The sequence below is a fragment of the Girardinichthys multiradiatus genome, chromosome 23 (genome assembly GCF_021462225.1).
Source record: "Girardinichthys multiradiatus isolate DD_20200921_A chromosome 23, DD_fGirMul_XY1, whole genome shotgun sequence".
Taxonomy (NCBI): Eukaryota; Metazoa; Chordata; class Actinopteri; order Cyprinodontiformes; family Goodeidae; genus Girardinichthys; species Girardinichthys multiradiatus.
Genome location: NC_061815.1, coordinates 20,501,763 through 20,525,798, shown reverse-complemented (window position 1 = coordinate 20,525,798; position 24,036 = coordinate 20,501,763). Strand labels below are relative to the sequence as shown.

The 24,036-nt window shown below is 39.6% G+C and overlaps 1 protein-coding gene across 4 annotated transcripts in view; it reads left to right on the top strand.

Annotated features, from left to right (window-relative positions):
* Window positions 1-24,036, top strand: part of gria3b (glutamate receptor, ionotropic, AMPA 3b) — a 155,769-nt gene that overhangs the window by 101,453 nt on the left and 30,280 nt on the right. For all 4 annotated transcript variants that reach the window (XR_007036274.1, XM_047353114.1, XM_047353113.1 and 1 more), the window contains exons 5-12: window positions 4,211-4,264; window positions 6,824-6,985; window positions 7,679-7,846; window positions 8,203-8,307; window positions 12,934-13,038; window positions 16,382-16,588; window positions 18,616-18,989; window positions 20,436-20,634. Coding sequence is in view for 3 of the 4 variants with exons in the window: in XM_047353114.1 (XP_047209070.1) it covers window positions 4,211-4,264; window positions 6,824-6,985; window positions 7,679-7,846; window positions 8,203-8,307; window positions 12,934-13,038; window positions 16,382-16,588; window positions 18,616-18,989; window positions 20,436-20,634 (1,374 nt within the window). In the remaining variant the exon portion in view is untranslated. The remainder of the gene's footprint in view (window positions 1-4,210; window positions 4,265-6,823; window positions 6,986-7,678; window positions 7,847-8,202; window positions 8,308-12,933; window positions 13,039-16,381; window positions 16,589-18,615; window positions 18,990-20,435; window positions 20,635-24,036) is intronic.

The following is a 24,036-nucleotide window of genomic DNA, read 5'->3' as shown; positions in this document are numbered from 1 at the left end:
TGTGAAAAAACTGTAAAAAAAAAAAAAAAGTTTAAGAGGTATTATTACTTCTGCACTGCATTCCTTTCCAGTTTAGTAAAGAATTGTAGTTTGGTTTCTTTTTATTTTTCAGGTGCTGGCTTAATCTAATGGCTTCATTATTTGCTCATCTTTTATTCACCTTGGTGATATTTTTAAGCTCAGGGGAATCATTTCAGTCTGCCTCTTTCTGTGTTGCTGCTAACTCGGCGGTAGAAAGGTCATACTTTGTGGAAAACGTTTATTAAAAGTCTGGAGTTGTAGTTTTACATTTGGCTCTCTCTGTCTGCTGGGGCCAATGCATGTGGCTGGATGAAGGTAAAGTCAAGGTCAGTTGAGTTTTCTTCCCTCATGAGGCTTGAAAAAAAAACTCAAATTCTGCAAAGTGCACTGTCTTCTTAAGCTGCAGAACAAAAGGCGGTGGAGCCAGCTGGTGGATCAATGTGAAAAAGGAGAAAAATCATTCTGGGAAAAGGTTTTTTTTCTGTAGTGGGCCTGTGTATCTATGTATGCATTCTGAAGACCACAGCAAAACCAATCACCTGAGAGTAATAGGATGATGGAAGATAATCTCAAGCCAAGACACACAACTATCCCGTGAAAGCTAATTTGAAATCATCTTTGCTTCTTGTAAATATTGACTGAGTCTCCTATCGTAATTATTACAAAAGTAATTATAGCGGGGAAATTTAATAATTTCAATAAAATGAGAGAATTGTGATTAATCAAAGAAGTGGTCAAAGGATTCTTGTTGTTTTATCTTGGTAAAATAACAATAAATGACTAGTCATGACATTTTAAACCTAGCGTGATAAATTACAGACTGGCATGATTAGAATGATTGGCATGGTTAGCCTCTATACCTCAGTCTGGAGTTTACTACCTCATCAGTATTTCCTGATGAGGTAGGAGACCTCAACACTGAGATTACCAAAGCACTGCCAATGTTTCCTAATCCCGGTTGATCCATGACCGATGGGACTTTTAAAAGAACTTTTAACTCTTTAAAAGTGATGAAAGAGAAACTTTGATGCTACTTGTTGTTTTGTGAAGTGATATCCCCTGTTTAAATGTATTAGAAAGGAAGGAACAGCCCACATGCCTTCCTAGAAAATACAGTTTCTGTTCTGGGAGCTTTTTTTTACCATTTTCTGTGTGATTTCATTGTTAAACACCTCACTGACACTGAAAACGGCAAACTGAGTCTTCTATCGTAACAACCAGCACACTCAATGAGTGTAGTATCTGGCCATATTGCAGCATGAATGAAAGTCCACTGCAAAAGGTACAACTATCAGGTTCAAAAGCAATATGTGGTAAAACAAAATCCATAAAATAGTTTGCTTGAAGTAGTATTTGTAAAGTTTTAGCAGGCTAAGGCGATATGACAATATTGCATCAGGAAGTATTAGAATGTGCAGATGATCTGCCAAAACAGTGTTTTTTGATATTTAAGGGAGATTTTATCCACAGCTCTTGCATAGTCACATAAATTTTATTTTCATCCTTTTTCTTTAGCTTCAATAACTGCCTTTCTGTAAAGCTACTGTATGTAAAGCAGCACAGACATTAGAAGGGTTTTGGTGCTGTTGTTTACCTTTTAAATGAATATAGTTTTAATTAGGCAACCTAAAGAGTGAGTGTGTTTTGAGTCATGAATGCTTGTTAAATGACAACTGCACTTGACATGAGTTAGTAAAAGCCATGTTTTACGTGGGAGCATTGTGATACATTTGTGATTGATAGTTGTTTCAATCAAAATCAAACTGTGTTCGTCAAGCACTTTTCATATGTGTAACACATAGTGCTTTACAAAATGTAAAGCAGATGGATAGACATTAAAGAACACAATAGAAATAATTAAACTAACTATACAAACAGGAAATAATACGTAACAATCAAACTGTTTTGGAGAAGAAGGAATTGGGGAAATCCAGGTATGCAGAACAGTAAACAAACAGAAAATAAATATACAAAGTTTATAAAAATGCTACAATTCTAAAAACATAAACAGTACAGAGAAATGGAGTAAATATATGAATGGTGACAAATAATTATAAAATCAAACAGTTAATAAAATAATTGCTAAAACTGTTAATAACTGAAACAGAAATCATTGGCTTTAATTGGCTGAAATCCACTTTAGAATGGAGAAAATATCAGCCTGAGTCCTCAATGAGAATTACTCCCTTAGTATCCAAACTAAATTGATGCTGACTGTTAATGTGTCTTTAGATAATAAACCTTCCTTTAGGAACCACTTTAACAACAACTGGTGACTATTAATCCAGACATAAATGTACTTCTAACCGCTGAAATAACAATTGCTTCTTTATGTTAGTATAAGAAAAATCTACAGCTTCTTTTTTGTACATTTTGTCTTGTTATGGTGATTGTACACTTAAAATAAATTATTTTAAATCACATAGACAAGATATTTAAAATGAAATTTGTTTGTTTCCATCAGATGTTGCTGACTGCTTAATGAAATGGGTTTAGTGGAAAAGGTTTGTGTGTCCTGGCTGGAGGTGCTGTGTATATCTGTGTCATCAGTGTCTTGCTGTGCTTCATCCCGAGGTTGCCTTATGTAGCTGTTGCCAGTCTGGCTTTGAGCTGTGGGCTGCAGGCAGGCGGTGAAGTCTTCCTATACTCTGCTCCAGAGCAGGTGTGAGGAGGCTTACCGCCAGAGTCAAGGTTAGCACACAGAGAAAGGAGTGTGGAGCCGTGGGCTTTGGCCACAAAACTGCAGCAGTGCTTGAAATATATTACATGAGGCGGATATGTGATTAACTGCTCCATCTAAACTGTTAAAACCATTACAGGAATTTATTTTCATGACATTTTCTGTCACTTACTCATTAGAAACGAGACTGATGAGATCTAAAACCCAGCGCCTGCTTTTTCAGCATTTATAATCAGCTCATTCCTTTTTGTTTCTGTTTCAGTCTCTTGGTTTGTTCCCATCTGTCTGACATCATGCACTGTTGAAGGTGCAAAACCTTAATGATGAGGAAACTGTCAGTGCTGACCCATCCATACAGACTGAGCGAGAGGCTTTGTGTGATTGTGCTCCTTCATGTACCTTTCTTGAAAAGCACCACTGACATATTTTCCTGTTGTTAACAACTTACTGGTTTCTACAGGGAGGCAGATAAATGGTTTATTTTATCCTTCAGGTTGTTAAGTCTAAGCATGGATGAAGTTCAAATTGCTTCATGCTACTGTATACCAACATGACCAAAATCTGCTAAGAGTAGCAAAGCTTAGGCAAATGTAATTGCAGCTGAAATGAGAGAGAAACTTGAGCTAGAAAACAAAGGTGCCTTTCATTACTCTCTCCCATTCTGAGTGAACTCTGTAATCTATCCCCAATAACAAATAGTGTCCCTGGCCTAACAAGCACACACAAATAAATGATAAAAAAAAACATTTTGCTTTAGAGACAGATCCTGAGCCAGATATGTGAAAACATGTTGATTTTGGTGTAAACTGGTGTTGCTGTGTTTGTAAAGACGAAAACCTTCATCTATACCAACGTCATCTTTGCGGTCTTCAGCCACTCAGAGGTTCATCCAGAGCAAACTGAAAACCATACGGCATGAGCTCCTGGCTGAGCAGTCTGTCCAGGGGCAGAGCACAGAAAGCCAGGCTTATTCAGAGGCCTTGCTGAATAACCTGAAGTAACAAAAAGGTAGCATATGGTTTCTACGGAGGCAATGAGAATGAAACACCATTTACTATTTTCAGACAAGCTGCGTAGGCTGACATGCTGTTCTGCTCCAAAGGTGTGATATTTTCAAAGCATAATGCAATCCACGTCTTATTGTCTCACTGTAAATTTCTGTGAAACATTTTCCCTACATTTCCACCTTAAGACCGACGACAGCTGTGAAAGATTCCTCCATGCACTGTGAATAACTTCAAAGCAAACTGAATATTCAATGAGGCTCCACGTTGTTCTTGTTTCTGTCTTGTTATTATCATTTCCTCTTTAATGAACACTTCCTCACTACCCTTCTCCTTCTGTTCCATTAGAGAACTTTGCTTTGTTTAAACTCCTGTGACATCCGGTTTACTCGTCGTCGCTGCATTAACAGAGACTGTGCACCCACTTACATTAGTCATGACTTCTCGCTCTCATCTCATGGTTGGTTTACTGTATTGATGTTTTGGGTTTTTTTTTCTCCCACAGGCTGTGACCCTGGGGAAGAACAGCCGTGGCTACCACTACATTCTGGCCAATCTTGTGAGTAATAACCGTGCTGCTCCCCTGAGAGGGTGTGGAACCAGGTTTTTGCTACATGTAACATATAAGAAAAATGCTCTGTATGGTTTTGTTTTATATTTCTGTGTCCTTTAGTGCTTGTTCTTAATGTAGTTCTGGTCAGATGTTTACATGCAGTGATCCCAGACATAGAATGATAAAAACAAGCTCATCTGGTCAGCAGGTTGCACCTCGACCTGACACAGCAACGAGGATACTGGCTAGGGTGTTCAAGACAAACACAGAAACCATTCACCAGATGTTTATTATAAACTGGAAACTGCTGAAACATCATTCGCATTGCCAGGTCAAACAAGATTTAGAGCGGGGGTCTCAAACTCCTGAACTCGAGGACGTGTCTGTTGGCACCTTCTAAAACCAACACCTTCAAATGAGTTTTTGCAGCTCACAAGAACAATCCAAATGCCTCTTGGGAAATACTTTGTGGTCAGAAGTCAGAGTTATTTGACTACAATAACAGGAATTATATATTCGGAGGAGTCAGTCTAAGGAGAACTGTGCCATCTGTCAAGCATGTTAATAGTGGCCGTTGGTGGTGCTGGTGCAATGCAAAAATTGGATGGAATAATGACAAAAGAGGACCATCTCCAAAAATTCTTCAAGTCCAATTCCAACAAGCACAAGCCAGATGAAACTTGGAAAAAACAGGGTGTTCCAACTGTAGCAAATTGGAAGAAATATTTATCCAAATTTTAGTATATTGAGTATATGTGCATATCTGAGCCTGTTTGTATACTTCTGAGTGGAAATATCCAATAAATTCACACTTGTCCACCCAAGACTTGTTTTTAAAAACCATTGAATTTGTATCTTGTGTAATTATTTCACCTGAAAAAGAAAGATTCAAACGCATCATTAAAAATCTCACTCCTGCTGTCGTTTTACACTGCACACTCAGTAAGCACACTAATCGTTTATTAGATAAAGATGACTTAACCTTTTTAAACGTCTTTCCATGTTTTCCCACACTCTGTAGAAGGAAATGTTCAATTCGCCTTGTTACTAACTAGCAAGGGAGTTTTTATAAATTGAAGGCCTGCTCTCGCTTGCTGCCTTTGGTGCTGTTTCTTTGGCTTTAGAAGATGAGATTACGCAGCAGGCAGACACATGTCGTAACACACCATGGCATAATGTTGGACTTAGAAAAAAAACATCAATTTCACTAGGAAAGGAACTGAGTTGGGTGGAGAAAGAGATTTAAAGGCACCTGGAGCAGTGTAAAATTTGGAAATGCATTTGAACCTGTTAGTTACTGGAAACAAAACAGGGCAGCCAGTTCGCGTAAAGCTCAACCCTGTGTCAACTTTTGAGATGTCTATCCAGTTGGTATACTTCTCCAATAATTTTGCCTGAAATAGTACCCAGAATACTACACTAAATACTACTAAGAGGATAACATACTACATTTTTGCTGGAAACACAGCACCTTTTTCCTGTATTGACATTTGGTTCTCTCGCCCTGGACACATCTGACCAATAAACAGACTGAACATTGTGGTTTGTAGTGACATGGTTTGGTATGACTGAGGACTTCTCTGTGTGAGAAGAAACTAAACCATGGGAAAATGTTACAGGTTAACAATCTCAGCTGATTCAGACCAAAGTAAACAAAGTAAAACAAAACATTGTATTAGATCAGTTGATGAAGGATAATATAGAAATTATATATTATGGCCTTCACTTTAATAGGGAAGAGGTGTCCTGTAGACATTCAGTGATTCCCTCCATTAGAGGGTAATTTAAGTAAGTTTAATGTTTACAGAGTGCAGCCAGTGGACTGCAGCCAGAGTTATTGCATCAAGAGCCAACACACACAGAGACATCATCAAAGGTTTTTTACTTTGGCTAAGAAGAAAAAGGATACTGGGTTGCTGCTAAGTGATCCAAAGTCCTCTTAGCGTTCATCCATCCATTGTCTATACCTGCTTATTCCTTGTCTGGGATGTGGGTCGAGGGTGGTGGCGGCGCCTATCTCCTGCGATCAACAGGCGAGAGGCAGGTACGTCCTGGAGAGGTTGCCTGTCCATCACTGCAGCACATAGGACAAACAACCATGCATTCACACAAGTCACTCCTGAGAACAATTGTGAGTGACCAATTAACCTAGCATGCATTTTTTTGGACAGTGAGAGGAAGCTGGAGTACCTAAAGAGAACCCACACATGCACTCAGAGAAGATGCCAACTCCATGCAGAAAGGCAAACCAAAGACCTTCCTGCTACAATAACTGCGTCGTAATACAATCTTTTAGAATTTTGGGTCTTTATTACTCTTAGCCATATAAATAAATTTAAATTAAGAGTTAAAATATATCATTGAGACTATAAAATATTATGTATTTTATTTATTGTTTCATTATTTCTTTATTTTAATTTTATTTATTACTGTAATAAATAGACACTATGATGAAATTCTAATTTATTAAGAAGCACTTATACACCTTTAAAAAAGTAATTTCTCAAAACAAACAGCAAGTTACCTGAGGGTCATCTCTGCCTCATTACTCTTGTCTCATTTTAGGGATTTACAAATGTGAGTCTGGACAAAGTCTTCGCCGGAGGAGCCAACATTTCAGGGTTTCAGATTGTCAACCCTGAGAACCCGATTGTGCAGCAGTTCATACAGCGATGGGAGCGGCTAGATGAAAGAGAATTCCCAGAAGCACGAAACGCTCCTCTGAAGGTACTCAGGCTTTTGCAGAGCTTTATTACATTGTGCATGCAGAACACGCCAACTGTTCCTTCTGAAGTGAACTCCATCAGCTGTTCCTTCTCTCATCCTGTTTACCTTTATCATTCTTTCACCTTCTCACCTCCACTCCCTCGCTCTCTGCGGCGTCTTTGCTTTGCATTTCTCGGAGCAATCGATATATTGATAGGCAGTGCAAGCCAAGATTATATTGCAGGTTCAATTTACATCTAATTAAACAATGATCAAGGAAGAAATGGATTTGGAATGCCATTTAATTAGATTTCGCCATGGTGTGGTAGTCAACAAACAAGTGGCTCAACCCCTCAGTGATGAAAAGGTCAAGAGAAGTTGCAGGGTAAGTACGTGGGAGATAAAAATCAAACTTTTATCCTCTATTCACCACCTAACTCTGCAGTAAAGTTTTGAATGAGGTCCTGACACTAAGTCCTTGATAGTTTAAGTTTCATTATAAGCACGGTGTCAAAGTAAACATCAACCTGACAATCAGACGCTGAAATGCTTTTAAGCACACAGATTGCCTGTTTTTTTTTTTTCCTGGATTCTCTCAATTTGACATCTTCCCAAAGAATAAAAAGTCTTATTTATTCATTAACATTTTTCACAATGCATTTTTTCAATACCATATGTTCTCTTGTTTTTGTTTATCGCTCTCTTTTTGGACAGTACACCTCCGCTCTGACTCACGACGCCATCCTAGTGATAGCCGAGGCATTCAGGTACCTGAGGCGCCAACGCGTAGACGTGTCTCGTAGAGGCAGTGCAGGAGACTGTCTGGCAAATCCTGCGGTACCCTGGAGCCAGGGCATAGACATTGAGAGAGCTCTGAAAACGGTAAGGAGGGGATATGGGAGGGAGTGGTAGGCTGAGACCAAACAGGAAAAAAGGGGGCCAGGAGAAGTAGTGGTGCAGGGTTAGCATGATAAAGATGGAAAGTGACAGAGAGAAGGGGAGAGAGTGCAGAGCTATTCTCCGCTCTCTGCCTCCAGATATCTCTGAGCTTGCTCAAATCCAGGCCCTCATTACCATAAAACTACATCTTTTATTAAAGCGTATCCAGTTCATCATTTGATTAACGGACTGAGTTCGCTCCAGTTGCAAAATGGACACGGGCAGCGATATGGCTATATCTGCAAAGTGATCTAAGTTTTTCACATTTCCCCAGGTCTAAGTGTTTGTTTTTCCATCAGGTTCAAGTGCAGGGGATGACCGGGAACATCCAGTTTGACAACTATGGCCGCAGGACCAATTACACCATAGACATATATGAAATGAAAACAGGTGGGCCAAGGAAGGTAAGACCTTTTCCAGCTGCCAGAGCTACTAAGAATCATTTCCTTTAGCCAACATGGAAGTTTAAAAGTTTCAGCTGGTTGTATTAAAGCAGAAAGGTTTATTCATGCCTACTGGTACCTATTTAGATGATAAAACTTTGTCAAACAAAACTTTCACTCAGCTACAATGATAAAGTTGGATTTTATACACTTTTAGCAATAGAAAATGTAAAAGAAAAAGTACCTACAGTAGCCTTCAAACTAAATGGCACCCCTGGAAAAACAAAAATGTAAATAGCCTTAAAATAAGTTTCTCTAAGTTAAATTATTCAGTCAGATTATTTCACTCAGATAATTTTATTCATTTAAAACAATCCCGCCTTAAAGTATAGTTTTTACATTAAATGATGTTTTTCTCACTTTACCATCACCTATTGCCAAGTTTTCCCCTATATTATTTTGAGAGGGATGTCTGACTATTTCTCCTCAATCTCTCTTGTCCCAGAGTCCTTGGGCCTCTCTTATGCCCTCTTCTTCCCAGACAAAAGACAAAATAATTACCTATTTTCAGTTTTCTGGAAACTAAAGGTGACCTGACTTATAATTAAAATATCAAGATATTTTAATTATAAGTCAGGTCCATGATGCCATGCACACTAACACGGTATTCATGGCTTTTAGTGTGCTCTCCATGCATGTTTAACAGTATATATGGAGAGCATTTGCATATTTTTGTGTAACTGTAGAGTTTGTTGCAAAAAAGCTCCATCTTAGTTTCATCTAACCAACACACATGCTTCTAAATAGAGTTTACTATTATGACAAGTCGGTGACTTCAAAATGCCATGCTTTGCAGTTCTCTAACAATGAGGTTTGGAAAGTTTTGTTTTTACCTCCCTTATTATCCTGACATCACAGGTTCTGCGTTAACCTTTTAATTATTGCTGTGATTATAGATAATAGCAAGTTCATGTGAGCAGCTATTACTTGCTGCTATTTCCTCAGTCACTTGTCTTTCCCAGTTTTTTCCAGGCAAAGTTGTGATTTACTGTTTGAAGTTCCTAGACAATTTGATGATCTGATTTTATGAGGTCATGCACCTGCACCAAATAATGAATTTGTCTTAATTCATCTTTTTACCAATGGGTGCCAATAAGTGTGGAGGGGGCTCTTTCTGAAGAGTCGTTGGGGCAAGAAAATGCCCTTAATACTTTTCTTGTGAATTTATTTCCCCAGTCTCTGATTTTCTTTAATACAATATGATTATAATTTTGTCAATTATGCTCCCATTTCTAAAGAAAAATAAATTCAATTAAATTCAGTTTATTTATATAGTGCCAATTCACAACACATGTTGTCTCAAGGCACTTCACAAAAGTCAGGTAATAATAAATAAATATATAAAGCAGAAAATTGTCAGTGAAGTAGTCTGAACTAGTTCACAAAACAACGGATAAAGCCATCACAACCTGACTCCTCTGAAACTAATGCATCAAAGCATGATTAGTAGAGACAGTCATGCTTTAGTCACACATAAGACTGCCAATGGCTGACAATGTTAACCTCAGCATAGCCTAAAGCCTAGACTGTGATCTTAAAAAGTTCAGTCAAATCCAGGTGCTTCAAATGGCTCTCTCTCTTCAAATGCGTGAGTCCAAAAGGTTGAGTGGACAGCAAAGAATCATGCCAATTGCTTTGGTAAAAGCAAGCATTGAAATGCCCACAAATCATACCAAGCCAGCAATCTGACAGCTAAAACTGTGCTGTAAAAAAGGCATGGCATTTGTGTTGCCGTGGGATAGCGCAGATATGATTTTGGTTCTTTCCTGACAGTAATTACCATTCCAATAACCAATTACAGCAAAGGGTACCCAAAAATTCCTCTAGCTCCTCTTTAAAATGGTAATTGCCAGTGGAACGTTCACATTATAACCAGTACCATATGATGACCTCTGGTTTTATTTCATTACCCTACTGAGATCCAAGAGGCAGCTGTGAATTTCTACTTTGCCGGATAAGTGTAGGCTCAGTCTGATATGATGTGTGATTATACTGCCTGCCTTGCAGGCATCCAAGCCCATACTTCAATTAGCTTTGCATAGCCCTCACCAACATCCCCGCACAGACGGAGAGAGCAGGGAGATGGATGGCTAGAGTGGGAGAAAGGAGGTTAGTGGGAGAACATGAGGGAGGGAAGATCAGACAAGACAGGCAGCACTTTGTCAGGACCTGCAGCCTCAGCCACCCCAGTGACAATTGGAGGATGAGGGTCTTAGCTGTGACTGCCACAAATGATGTATGAGCTGATATGTGTCGTAGTTGCTCGGGGTGAGATCAGGATGTACCTTCTGGAGCTCCTCAGGCTCAAACTGGTCCCATAAGCAGCACCGCTCAAAATAGCTGGTGGATTAAAAAAAAAGTGCAGTGGATAAAAAAGAAAACAAGAACTTTTTTTTTCCATTCTGGCAAATGCATTGAATACATTCACAGCTGTAAACTCAGTTTGGAGTTCAACTCTTAGAAGTTTGCTGTTTTCTAGCACCTCCTCTTGGATCTGAAAATTAATGCGCTGTTGTACACCTGTTTGTCGATATCAGTGAAAGATCTGAGGAACAGAAAAATGCTCACCAGATGTGAAGGGGAAACTCCCAGCCAGCAACACATTTGGCAATTACATATGCAACACGTTTCATCATGAGCCAAAGCACCCATTATTTTAGATGCGCAAAACAAACACTTGACAGTTATTTGCCTTAAACATCTGTACAGCAGAATACAGGCGGACTACAACAGCAGAAGAAATCCTGGAGGCCTTGGAATAGTGTCCTTTAATATTAACTGTGTATGCAGTTAGCAGGCCTGCGTTTCAGTAAATTACTATAAAAACCTACAAAGCTAGAGGTGTAAGGGATGTGTGTTGGCTTCCGTATGAGTATATATTTCACAGGAGCTGTGAGGTTGCAGTACAAAAACACAAAACATATGATGTTTGTAATCATAATACAGAGCAAAATGATGAATGAAGAAATATAAAGTCTTCACTGTGCTCTTGGATAAATGGGGAACTCTTGTTTGTCCATTCTGGATTAGTGGTCCGCTCATTGTTGCTATTTTAGTTGAACTTCAGGGTGGAAGCAGCATGCCTTAGGGATGTACAATGTTATTTTAATGAGTTTGCATCACTGCTACGTTCCAACTAATATGTGCCCCTTCTATGGTGCCTTGCAACAGTATTTGTACCCCTTGAACCTTTACAAACTTTGTCATGTCACAATCCACTTTTAAGTGTGTTTTATTGGGATTTTATGTGATAGAAAAATAAAGTAGTCCATACAACTTTTCGCATTTCACTACGGTGACTGTTGCAAATCTTTTTGGGTATCAGTTTTGCACGTAGAGACTGAAATTTCTGCCCAGTCGTTTTTGTTTTTTTTTTATACCCAAACTGCCCACCTGACAACCACACAGTGTTAGTGCAAATCTAAAACTGACTGACATATTGACATGCATGAAAGCCCATCACCTCCAACTAAAGTTCTCTAAAACTGAACTGCTTGTCTCCTCAACCATACTCTACAATATCTGCATCCAAACTGGATCCCTATCCCTTGCTAGCTCATAATTGATGACCTGCTGACCTTTTAAGATCAACACGCCACCCAGCTCCTGATCAGGTTGTGGTCATCTCCCGCCTTGACTACTGCAACGTCCCCCTAATTGGGCTCTAAGCTTGTTTTGTGAAACCTCTGCAGATGGTCCAGAACATGTCCAGAATTCATCTGGTCTTTAAACAGCATAAAAGAGCATACATCATCTCTCTGATTGTTGAACTCCAATGGCTAACAGCCTACATTAAATTAAAGTTATTAATGTTGGCCAACAAGTAGCTTAATGGAATGGCTCCCAACAACTTGAACACTCTCATGAAGGTTCTTGTCAATCCGCTTGTCAAAGAATTCTCAGCTAGCAGTCCCCACATCATGCTCACAACAATCCAGACTCTTTTCCTGTGTTGTTTCTTGAAGGTAGAATCACCTACTGAGTACATTAGGTGATGTCTCTCTCTCTCTACACCAAAACAAATTCCTTGTATGTCCAAAAACGTACTTGGCAATAAAGCTTTTCTGATTCTGATTCTGATTCTGATTCTATCTTCAAAAAACAATTAAAAACCCAGCACTTAGCGAGCATGTCTTCCTCTAGCACCTATCATCTACTTCTGCACCCCCCTACTCCACCATTTCTTTCTGAAATTCCATCTAAGCCTGCAGTCACCCCTGTTACCTCCAACAACACCTGACTATTGATCTTCCTTCTAAGTAGCTTATTGAAGTAGCCTATTGTTAGCTTTGATGTTAACTACATTGTTATAATCCTAATGTATAAGTCACTTTAGATAAAAGTCTCTGCTGAATAAACATACATATAAAAATCATCCCATCATCTCTAATGAGTTTTTCTGTCCCTGGTTAAGAAAGGCATCACCGAAACATAAGGCTACCTTCAGCATATTTCTTCATGGGTATTATTTGGTTAGGGTGACATGCAGTGTTGGGGGGAATCAATACTTTTGCAAGGCATTGTCCATGTTCACGTTTCTCATCTGTGTATTAGAGGGTATCACTAATTGCTGGTTTCTCTTTGCAGATTGGTTACTGGAACGAGTACACACGATTTGTAAATATTATGGATCCCCAGGTCTCCAACGACTCCTCAGTGGAAAACCGAACCATTGTGGTCACTACTATTATGGTACACTTTCCACACAGTTTTAAGTGTTTCACGTATTCTGCCACTCGAGGTCATGGTGTTGATTCCAATGAGTGATACATTTTGTCCTGGACGGGTAGAACCACATTTTTTTTGTGTTGCTTTCCACCCACTCATTACATGTTGAAACAGTCGGCCCCAAGTAAGCGAAGGCGGCAGTTCGGGGGGAGGGGGGAGTGTTTCAACTGTATCCGTGTGGGTGTCAAAGCATTTTGGTTTCCCATGTTTTAGTGGCCTGTCGTAGCAGTGACGTCACAATAAATGGTGTAAGTGATTATGGTTGACTCCATCAGTTACAAAAAACAAAACATAAAAAACGCATACGTAAGTAGACCCGTCTGTCCTCATCAAGTAAATGTTCAATGACACTTGGGACAGACTGACTGCAGAATGTTGAGAGAAAAATGCTGCAGTGGTTTCACAAGCTGGGTAAAGCAAAATAAATAGCATTGGAGAAGGATAAGGTGGCGTGGCGGTTTCCCCTGTTATCAGTTCTCCAATCTATTGTGTATTTCTTCTTCATGCGTTCTGTGTTGAAGTATATAATAATCCTAAGGGACTAAACTAAGCCAAATTAAGAAAATTTTGCACATTTTAAATCTTAGTTTAAGTATATTGAATCAACCAATTAATTTAGGCTTACTAGATGTGAAATGTTTAAGTGCTTTTATAAAGACACAATAATATCCAGAAACAGGATCCTCTTTTTTGCAAAACAAAACATTTTGAAATAATAAAGGAAAAAAAAAATAAAAGCAATGGTCTTGTTTAAAGATGTATGTACAGTTAGATGAATGAGTATCACTCAGAAACAAAAAGGAACAATTAAACATCTCTGGATATGGACTAACAGACTGACTGACTAGGAAATACTCTGTGGATCCAGTGTGAGGGGATACATTCAGCACAGAACAAACAAATCATTGCTCTCCCTCTTGCACTCTAATTGTGTGTGGCTGTAATGACAATGCCGTCTCTCCTGAGCAGCCCTGTTGTTTCGTTATAACGATGTGCTCAGTAAGAGGAAGGATGAGCTGCACAAGTCTTTGTAAAAATGGAGTGAAAAAACTGGCACATTCCTGCCCTTTTTTTAAGTATTTTTGTTATGAATAATTTTTCTGTTGCTTTATTGTAGATAGCAAATAGCAACCAGTTAATATTTATTTAGTTGCTTGTTTGTTTACTACTGGTAGAATAATAGTTTTTTTTATTATTTATTTATTATTATTATAGTGGTATCTTTTTTATTTATAATCATAATACTAATGATGATTTTTATGATGATTTTTATTCATTTATTTAATATAGCCATCTAACTGTGCAGTGGTGCGGTGTGCTTGCTGAGATACCAGTGGCACTCTCTGATCCCTCTCCTGTCACTGGCATTTACTTGTAAAACCCATTCCCCACCCCCATTTACATCCCCATTCTCCACTGAGCTGACCCATGCCTTGCCTACCAGTGACCCAACCTGATCAAAAGCATAATTTGGCTTGTACAATTTACAAATGTATTTTCTTCCATGTACAAAAAGCCACTGAGTTGGACTTACAGGTTAAAAAACTATTTAATAGATATGTGTTTGGCTTGGTGTCTGCTGGCTGTCAAGGCATGATAAGAGCAACCAGACCATGTAATCATTCTGCTTTTATCACTGTATATTAGCAGGCCGTCATTTGTTTATGCACGACTGCCTGGACATGTCTGTAGCAGCCAATGATGTATGGAATGTGTGTGTGTGTGTGTGTGTGTGTGGGGGGGGGGGGTTCTGCTTGGTGTGTATTTCTCATCTTTGGTTAGGTTGCAAGGAAAACATTACAAGGACCAAGAGCAAATTCTTGTGAATTACAGTTTTTAAATAAACAGTACTGACAGAAAACCTTCAGGTAAAAGTTTAACAGTGCCGTTTTAAAAAGGTCACAAAGTCAGACCTTGTTAACCATGTTTCAACACCATTTAGTGACATTTGTTTGACAAGCAAAGTTAATATTTAAAATAATAGTTGAAATATTCATATTGCTATTAATCTTTTCTCCCCCACCTACTTCTTTGTCACCTGTTGATTTAGGCAAGTATTGTTGCAATGGTGACACTGTCAGTGTATTTCTGTGAAAACCTTGAAAACACATATAATCTTAAAAATGTATCAGTATTTAAACTGCCGAGCCCCAAACTGCAAGTCTAGATTTAGCATAATGTAAGATTAACAATTAGTTATGGATTATATATTCACCGACAACTATTGAGATGATTTGAGGTTTGGGACATCAGAATCAGAGTCAGAAAAGCTTTATTGCCAAGTACGTTTTTGGACATACAAGGAATTTGTTTTGGCGTAGTCAGTGCAATACAATACAAATTGGTACAATGGTGCATTATTCTCCTGGAGGTAGCCATAGGAAGACAGGTAGAATGTAGTCATATCGGGTTGGTCAGCCACAATACACTGAGGACCCCACAAAGCAGTAAGAAAATATTCGCTATATCATTACACCACCACTGCCATACAAGGCAGAATGGATCCATGCTTTCATGTTGTTTATGCCAAATTTTGACCCAGTTATTTTAATTTTGCAGCTGAAATTGAAATGCATCGGACCTGGCAACATGTTTCCAATCTATTTCTGTCTGATTCTGCTGAGCCTGCGTGAATAGCAGTCACAGTTTCCTGTTGTTAGCTGACAGGAATGGCACAACGTTTGCTTTTGTGCTGCTGTTAAAAATCTTCTCCAAGATTAAAGATAGTGCTAACAAGTGGCTTCTTGAGCTGTTGTTGACTTTCTATTATCTTGAACCAGTCTGCCCATTCTCCTCTGACTTCTGACATCAGTCGTTACCGAATTACTTAGACCAGGCCATCTGGCACCAGCCGCCATACCATGTTCATCATTTATACCATATCTAGATCCACTAAACTCATTAAGTTGCTGTGATGTGATTGGCTGGGTTGCGACTTGTGTTGACAAGCAATTGAACAGGTATACCTAATAAATTGGCCAGTGAGTGTGAATGTACCAGTTCTTAACATTATGAGAACAACCTTAGCCCTGAACTACAAGGGTAATTTTAGGAAAAGGCGGGATTAAGATCTATTCACACATTATTAAATTAGAGGTTGGGAGTTCAGGATTAAAGAAAATGTCTAAATTAAAGAGCTCCAACGTCATAGAAATACTTCTCTGTGTGTGTGTATATCTGTGTGTCGGTGAATGAGTGTGTCTGTGTTTGCTGTATGTGCATGCATTTGAATGCATGTTTGCATATTTCTGTATTTTTAAACATGTACAAGGACATAGGAGTGAATGAACCATGTTTGAATCAACAGGAAGCTCCTTATGTGATGTACAAGAAAAATTATAAGCATCTGGAGGGGAATGACAAATATGAAGGCTACTGCGTCGATTTAGCATCTGAGATTGCCAAACATGTTGGAATTAAGTACAAACTGTCAATAGTAATGGACGGCAAGTACGGCGCCCGAGACCCTGAGACCAAGACATGGAACGGGATGGTGGGTGAACTGGTCTATGGGGTGAGTACTGGGAGTCTCGATTCTGCTGATTACATGACAGTTTGCAAGGAACTTCAACATGAGAGGAGATCTCATTGTTCTGTCTTATGGTGATCACCAAACCCATGGTGAACTCATCAGCTCTTGCCCCAGTTCAAAGCCCCATGATGTCCCATGACGCTCAGCTGTGAGTGAATTTGTCAAATGCAGCCTGAAGCATTGGGGAGTTGGTGATCATCTTGAGACGGAGAAAATGAAATCATTTCTCAGTGCTGTTCATTGCAATTAATCCTTGTTGCTTAGTCTAGAAACTGTCTCTCTCCCTCTCTCTTTCTTGCAGTTAAAACAGAGGTAGGTACATGAGAACAATGAGTCCATATGGCAAACACACTGTAATCACTTTGATGAATGAAACATTGTATGTCTTTGAAGTGACTGTGTTTTTGTGTTCAATGTTTCACGCATTTGATGAATTATGCCACATTCACAGCTGAGTAATCTGCTTTGGAATCAACAGCTAAATGATGGTTTGCAGTTTGAAGCAACAAGATCCATATGTGCTGCGCTTCGCAGCCTCTCGCATTAAGGATGGGGGTCACGGCTTGTTATACATCTGACGAGAGCGAGCATGGGAGCTTGCAACAAATTAAGAATTTCCCAAATTATCCCAACTCCTCCCTGTCACCTTTCTCTGAGGAAGGGCCAAATACAAAATGCATGAGAGTTAGACCTCCTCACTTGTTCAATCTCCTTGCTATCAGCCAAGGAGATTGCTCAGTTTCATGTGCCAAATTATCTTTCAAATAGGAAAAATCCACTCCTTGCAGATGAAAGTAGTGGGAAAATGATTCCAACCACATTGCTGTCAAGTCTTTCCAGCCCTGCGCCTTTAAAGCAGGTGGGCCAGCTCTAATAGTTTTGTACATTCTGACCTTTTGACCAGTAAATTAATTTGATTTTAGTTGTCTTTTAAAGGTTAGGCCCGAGGCTCCTCTTTATTGTTTTGTTTGCTTCACCATTGATTGAGCACAGCACAAGAATTAAATGGTTATAGCCCACGTCTCAGTGTTGCGTTGACAGGGTAAAAAAAAACAACAGTTGTGTTTATTGGCTCTATTTGTGCCGCTTCTTGCTCCGACCTCATGAAAAGCAAACACTCTCCGCCTCGTGCTCCTTCAGTTCAATGTTTTCTTGTTTTTCGACATGAAAAGACAAACATAGCACAATACAACAATGGATGCCATTGTCTTTTCCCACTCTTGCTCCTTTGAAGAGGAGCATTATTTAATTAATCGCACACGCACAGTATGCAGTAACAATGTCTAACATGATTAATTATTTTCTTCTGCTTTTACTTTTACAGAGAAAGCCATTGTGATTTCTAAAAAAGGGGCAGCACCACCTTCATTGGATTTGTTTTGATAGTGTAATGTGATTGAAGTAGCAGAGCAAATGGAGAAGGAGATAAAGAGAAACAGCTTGGAGGAAAAAATACAGTGCCAGAATAAGCTATGTTTGGGAAACCAAGTGTAAGACGCAGCCATTGCGCTCAGATTTCTGTATGTAGCACCGACTTTGCATTCTGCAGATGGAAATATCTAACTAAACACATGCACTGATTTTTTTTGTCTTTCTACTTCAGTGAAAAAATTCTATTTATTGTTTTGTTGCGATATACCTCTGAAATTTCTCTTCCACTTTCTGCCTCATTTAGTCAAACATTACTCAAATACCCGTCTGTCTCGATGGATCGCTTCCAAGCTGCCTTTTTCTCTAGAGCTTTTTCTCTTTTTTGCCTCTAAATGGAGCAACATTTCCATGGGAAATTTTGCTTCACTCCGCTCTCATCTTAGATGTATATTACATACATTTTCAGCAACCTTTCTGCTGATTCACCTTTCTTTTTTACAGCTCTCCTTAAAAGGATTTTTTCTTTAATATCATATGTAAACTGAGATTTTAACAGCTGCAGTCGTTCACACATATGATGACCTATTTCCCTAACATGTTTCATGACTAATGCTTGCTGTGCATGTCCCTATTTCCAGAGGGCAGATATAGCCGTTGCGCCTCTCACCATTACTCTGGTTCGAGAGGAGGTAATAGACTTTTCCAAGCCCTTTATGAGCTTGGGCATCTCCATTATGATAAAGAAGCCACAAAAGTCCAAGCCCGGTGTTTTCTCCTTCCTGGACCCGCTGGCCTATGAGATCTGGATGTGTATAGTGTTTGCCTACATTGGTGTGAGCGTGGTCCTGTTCCTGGTCAGTCGGTTCAGCCCGTATGAGTGGAACCTCGAGGAGCAGGATGAGACCAAAGACCCCCAGACTCCCCCCGATCCTCCCAATGACTTTGGCATCTTCAACTCGCTCTGGTTCTCACTGGGCGCCTTTATGCAGCAAGGCTGTGACATCTCTCCAAGGTGGGTCAGCTCCAGTAGACACCTGGATTGAATGGTAATAAGGGATAGAGATAAAAACTTTTATCTGGATTCTGGTCAGAAGCTTGCATACACTCAGTACAAATGTTGTATTAATTTAGTTTTTTAAAATAATTTATTTCAACAATAAACACCTATGTCCAGGTTTCTACCATCTAACCATTGATTTTTTTTTAGATTGAATAATTTAGAGGTAATCCTTCATCATTATTCCATCCACTTTATGTAAAACACTAGTGCCATTGGCAGGGAAAGAGACCCTCAGCATAAAGAATCAGCATGCTCCTCTAAACATTTGTTAGCCTCATTCACTAGAGCCATGACGTTTTGCTGTCTCCATGTGTTTGGAATGTGAGCGGTCAACCCACTACTGTCATGCCTCTGAGCTGCACACCAAGAGAGTAACTGCTCTGTATTGGCCGTCTTGTGCAAGTATTAGCCCTCTTCAAGGATGTGATGCAGTGTTTACAGACAGTCTGTGCTATCAGCTGTCTGGGTGATTTAAGCCCAAAACAAACTGGAACCAGTGTGTAATGCACACAATTTCCTTTATAAACACACACTGGACAGTCCATGTTGAACAGTGCCAAGACAAGACAAATCACTGGACTTCAGCCAAGGGTAGTTTCTTTGGTACTGGTGACACTTGATAACAGAAAACCAATTAGTTGTCAAACAAAGCTAATGTGTTTTATCTTTTAGAATTAGATGAATTTTATATGTAAGACTGCCCATCACCTCTGCTGAGTTGATGCCACCTTTTGTTCCTCGATACCAACTTGAGTTTTGAAAGTTTGGATTTATGGATGGTTACCAACAAGTGGTTTCTCTCCAACTTGCCAAGCTGAGACACCGCCACTAAATATTAGTGTGTCTGTATGTATACATTTCACCATGTCTGTCATTTTAACCCATGTGCATAAGAAAAAATCCACAAACTAATTCAAACGGGTTCCCTGAAGTTGTTTGTTCTACCATTATTCCACTCTGTAAAAAGAACAGTTTCGACCACCATATTTAGATGACATTCATGTCGATGAGGAATGAATGTAAACTTCTGACCAGAATTCCACATTTTTTGCTAAGTGCAGTGTTGCTCTTTAAGATTATTATCCTCTCAAAGTTTGTTATTTGAAGCACTGGAATAATCTTTGACCCTGACTTCACAGCCAATTGAAAAAAACAACATTCAAACATTCTTGCACAATTTTCCTTGGAAGAAGGAAGAAGGTGTTACAAGAGCAAACTTTTAACTCACTGATACACTTTTAACTTGTTTTTAGGATTTACCCAGGAAATTCTAATGACTGATCCACTAATCATACACTGAACACAACTGGTAGATGTTAGCAGCTTGATGGGCACCACATGTCACTCTAATTGCATTCTTTGTTTCCCCATCATACCATCATACACTCCCTCTGTCAGGTCTCTTTCAGGGCGTATCGTTGGTGGTGTTTGGTGGTTTTTCACCCTTATCATTATTTCCTCGTACACTGCCAACCTGGCTGCCTTCTTGACCGTGGAGAGAATGGTGTCGCCTATAGAGAGTGCTGAGGATCTAGCAAAGCAGACAGAGATAGCGTATGGCACTCTGGACTCAGGCTCGACTAAAGAGTTTTTCAGGGTGAGTAGGGTCAGAAACATTTTTTTGCGCAATGCACCAGTTGACTTGTAACTGCCTTTTATATTGGCTGAAGTGGCAAACCATGCAGAAGCCTAAATATTGAAGCATAAACCTCATTTGTGTCCTTGAGAGACAACGCCTTGCAGCTGTTCCTCTTTGTGCTTTCAGTAAATAACTCCTGACCTGTGAAAAATTGCCCCAAATAAGGCATGTTGATTAAGAGGCAATTCTTGAACTCCTTGGACATGACTGTCAAATTTATGCAGCACGCGCTGCAGTGCGCAACCTTGTGGCCTCCTGTGGCTGTCAGCAGAAAGGATGATAACAACACAGAAGAGTCAGAGGTGATAAAAACAGGAGGCTAATCAAAGCACCTACGTAAGACTCAAACTCAGAAGGGTCAGTTCATGAGTTATAATTAGCAAGGTAGCCGTGGATGGCAAATTGGGTGTAATGAAGAAGAGCCCCTGCAGGTCAAGCAGAGCGCTCGGAAAGACATTTCAGAAGGAATCAGCAATATGTCCACCAGCGTGAGGGACTAGCTCAGCAATTAAGTTATAAATTACCTACAATCTGAGGCATGAGTATTTGAGTCTCTGAGAACTAATCACATGCTCATTGTGCAAGATCTAACCAAAGCTGTGAACTGTCGGAATGATCAAGCTTGTGCTCTGAGATCCATAGATGTCTTAGTTCCTGGTGTGTTCACAATAGCACTCCTGAAAACAAATTCATGAAACATTGCTCTGACTGTGATGACAGAAAGGCAATATGACTTTTATGTCTTTTATCTTATGCTCCCTCATTACTCATCAGCAGGAGTGAAACAAAACATATGCTTAACAGCTGCAGCCTGTTGGCAGAGAGACTCTTTGTTTTAGTTGAATTTTGAGTCCCGACCACAAAATCCAGAATTAAATCCATGCTCTTTCAGTCAAAGAAGGATTCGGAAGTGTCTGCAGGGCTTGATATTTACAATTCTTTGAATTAAAGTCTGTAACTCCTCATGAATTAGGCATAAAAGATTCAGTTCAGTGCAGATAATGCTTTGTATTTAGAAAAACATATTAGGAATGACAGTAAACCTATTCTTCACACAACATCTCACAAAACCTGTCACTGCTCTGCTTTTTTATGAAAAATATTGCACAGGTGTAAGCTTGTACAGAGCACAGTAGTAGCAATTGACAATGAAGACCCCCTGAAAAGGTATGCTGTGTCACAGAACAATCCAAGATGTGGATTGGGAGTCCCAATCTTCTGTATTCTGTGAAACGAGTGTCCTAGTTATACATCCCCAAGACTTCAAATAGGAAATGACACGTGTGAAGCTCTATTCCAGGGGACTTTTTAATTAAAGCTGCAGAGGACTGACAAGGAAGAAAACTCACTGATTAATATGAGTTCAGGTTCCATTTCAGATCTGTTTCTTCAGAAAATACATTCAGCGCTAATTAGGCCCATACTTCATCAGCCAGCTGTAAAGTTTAAATCAAGTCCAACCTTTCAAACCAGGCATATGTCATCACGTCTGTCACCGTTGGCCTTTTATTTTTGATGCTTTCACCTGGTTTATTTTCTAAAGCTCCCTGACAAGTAGAACGATCTCTGTCATCTAAAGTATTTATTTGCTTTCAGTAGCAAAAAACTATAAAACATCGATCAATAAATATTGCATTAACTGGTGTTTTTTGTTGAATGTTTCTTATCTACTCATAAAGATGAAAGCTCTTTTTAGTTCCTGTCAAATTTCCTTTTGGAAATGTATTTTCTACCTGATAAGAGCCATAACACTCTTTGCAGTTTGTGTCTTCATTTGGGAATGTGGCTTAGCTTTGGATTATTTTCCAACACTGGGTGTTGCAACAGAATCCCCAGAAAGCCCAAATTCTGATGCCCACTACCAACTAGGGTAGCTGGTCCAGGAACCCACTGATGTGCCCAGTGGAAGCTTCCATCATTCATTTGGCAGTGGCTTTCTAACTGCTCTTGGCCACTTTTCCCCAGAATACCGTGCTCGCCTGGAAACGTTTCCCTCCCTAATGTTTAGTCTGTCTGTTTCACCTCAAGATGGTCACTCTGCTCCAGCACTTCTGCTGCACTATCTTCCTTATTAGGTATGGATGGGGAAAAAAGTAACCCTTTACGGCCCATTTTTGCATTAGCATAATCTCACACAGACAAATCTGGAAAAATGCATTGTTTAATTTGAGTACAATTATTGGGGTGGGTTGGGGGTCACCGGTGACACAATTATTGGCACGCCTGCTGTTAATACTTTATACAACCCTTTTGCCAAAAAAACAGTACTTCCATGCAACATTTTACTAGATCGGTGCATAAAGAGAGAGCTACAATTGAAATCCTTTGCCTAGGTGCCATTTTATGCACCTTTGTTTTCAACTCACCCAAAAGGATTTACTACAGTAGTTAGATATGGGGGACTGAAAAATGATAAAATATTTTGTGTCCTTTTCATAGTTACTTTGTATAATTTTACTTGATCCAGCCACATGATTTGAATTTTTATCCTGCTAAAAGACCAATGACACCCTGTTTTCAGTTTGTGAGTAGGGTCAATCAGATTTTTATTTAAAGTCTCTTGGTATTTCAAAGAGTTCATGATGTCATCCTTTGTTTCTTCTCAAACTGACCTGGAGTGTTTGGTCTCAAAAGCTGAGTCTTAGCCTCATGAGACCAAAGCACAGAGTTCTTGTTAAACTCCCAGTGGAGTTTGGCATCTCCAGACATTGACATCTGTAATAGTATGATTTGTTTCTGGCTTTCCTGACTTGTGAACATAAACTAATGATTTTGTGAAGACTTGGCAACCTCAAAAGGCTGTTTTTGCAGCTGTAAAACAGCGAGCTACAGGGGTTGGACAATGAAACTGAAACACCTGGTTTTAGACCACAATAATTTATTAGTATGGTGTAGGGCCTCCTTTTGCGCCCAATACAGCGTCAATTCGTCTTGGGAATGACATATACAAGTCCTGCACCGTGGTCAGAGGGATTTTAAGCCATTCTTCTTGCAAAATAGTGGCCAGGTCACTACATGATACTGGTGGAGGAAACGTTTCCTGACCCGCTCCTCCAAAACACCCCAAAGTGGCTCAATAATATTTAGATCTGGTGACTGTGCAGGCCATGGGAGATGTTCAACGTCACTTTCATGTTCATCAAACCAATCTTTCACCAATCTTGCTGTGTGTATTGGTGCATTGTCATCCTGATACACGGCACCGCCTTCAGGATACAATGTTTGAACCATTGGATGCACGTGGTCCTCAAGAATGGTTCGGTAGTCCTTGGCAGTGACGCGCCCATCTAGCACAAGTATTGGGCCAAGGGAATGCCATGATATGGCAGCCCAAACCATCACTGATCCACCCCCATGCTT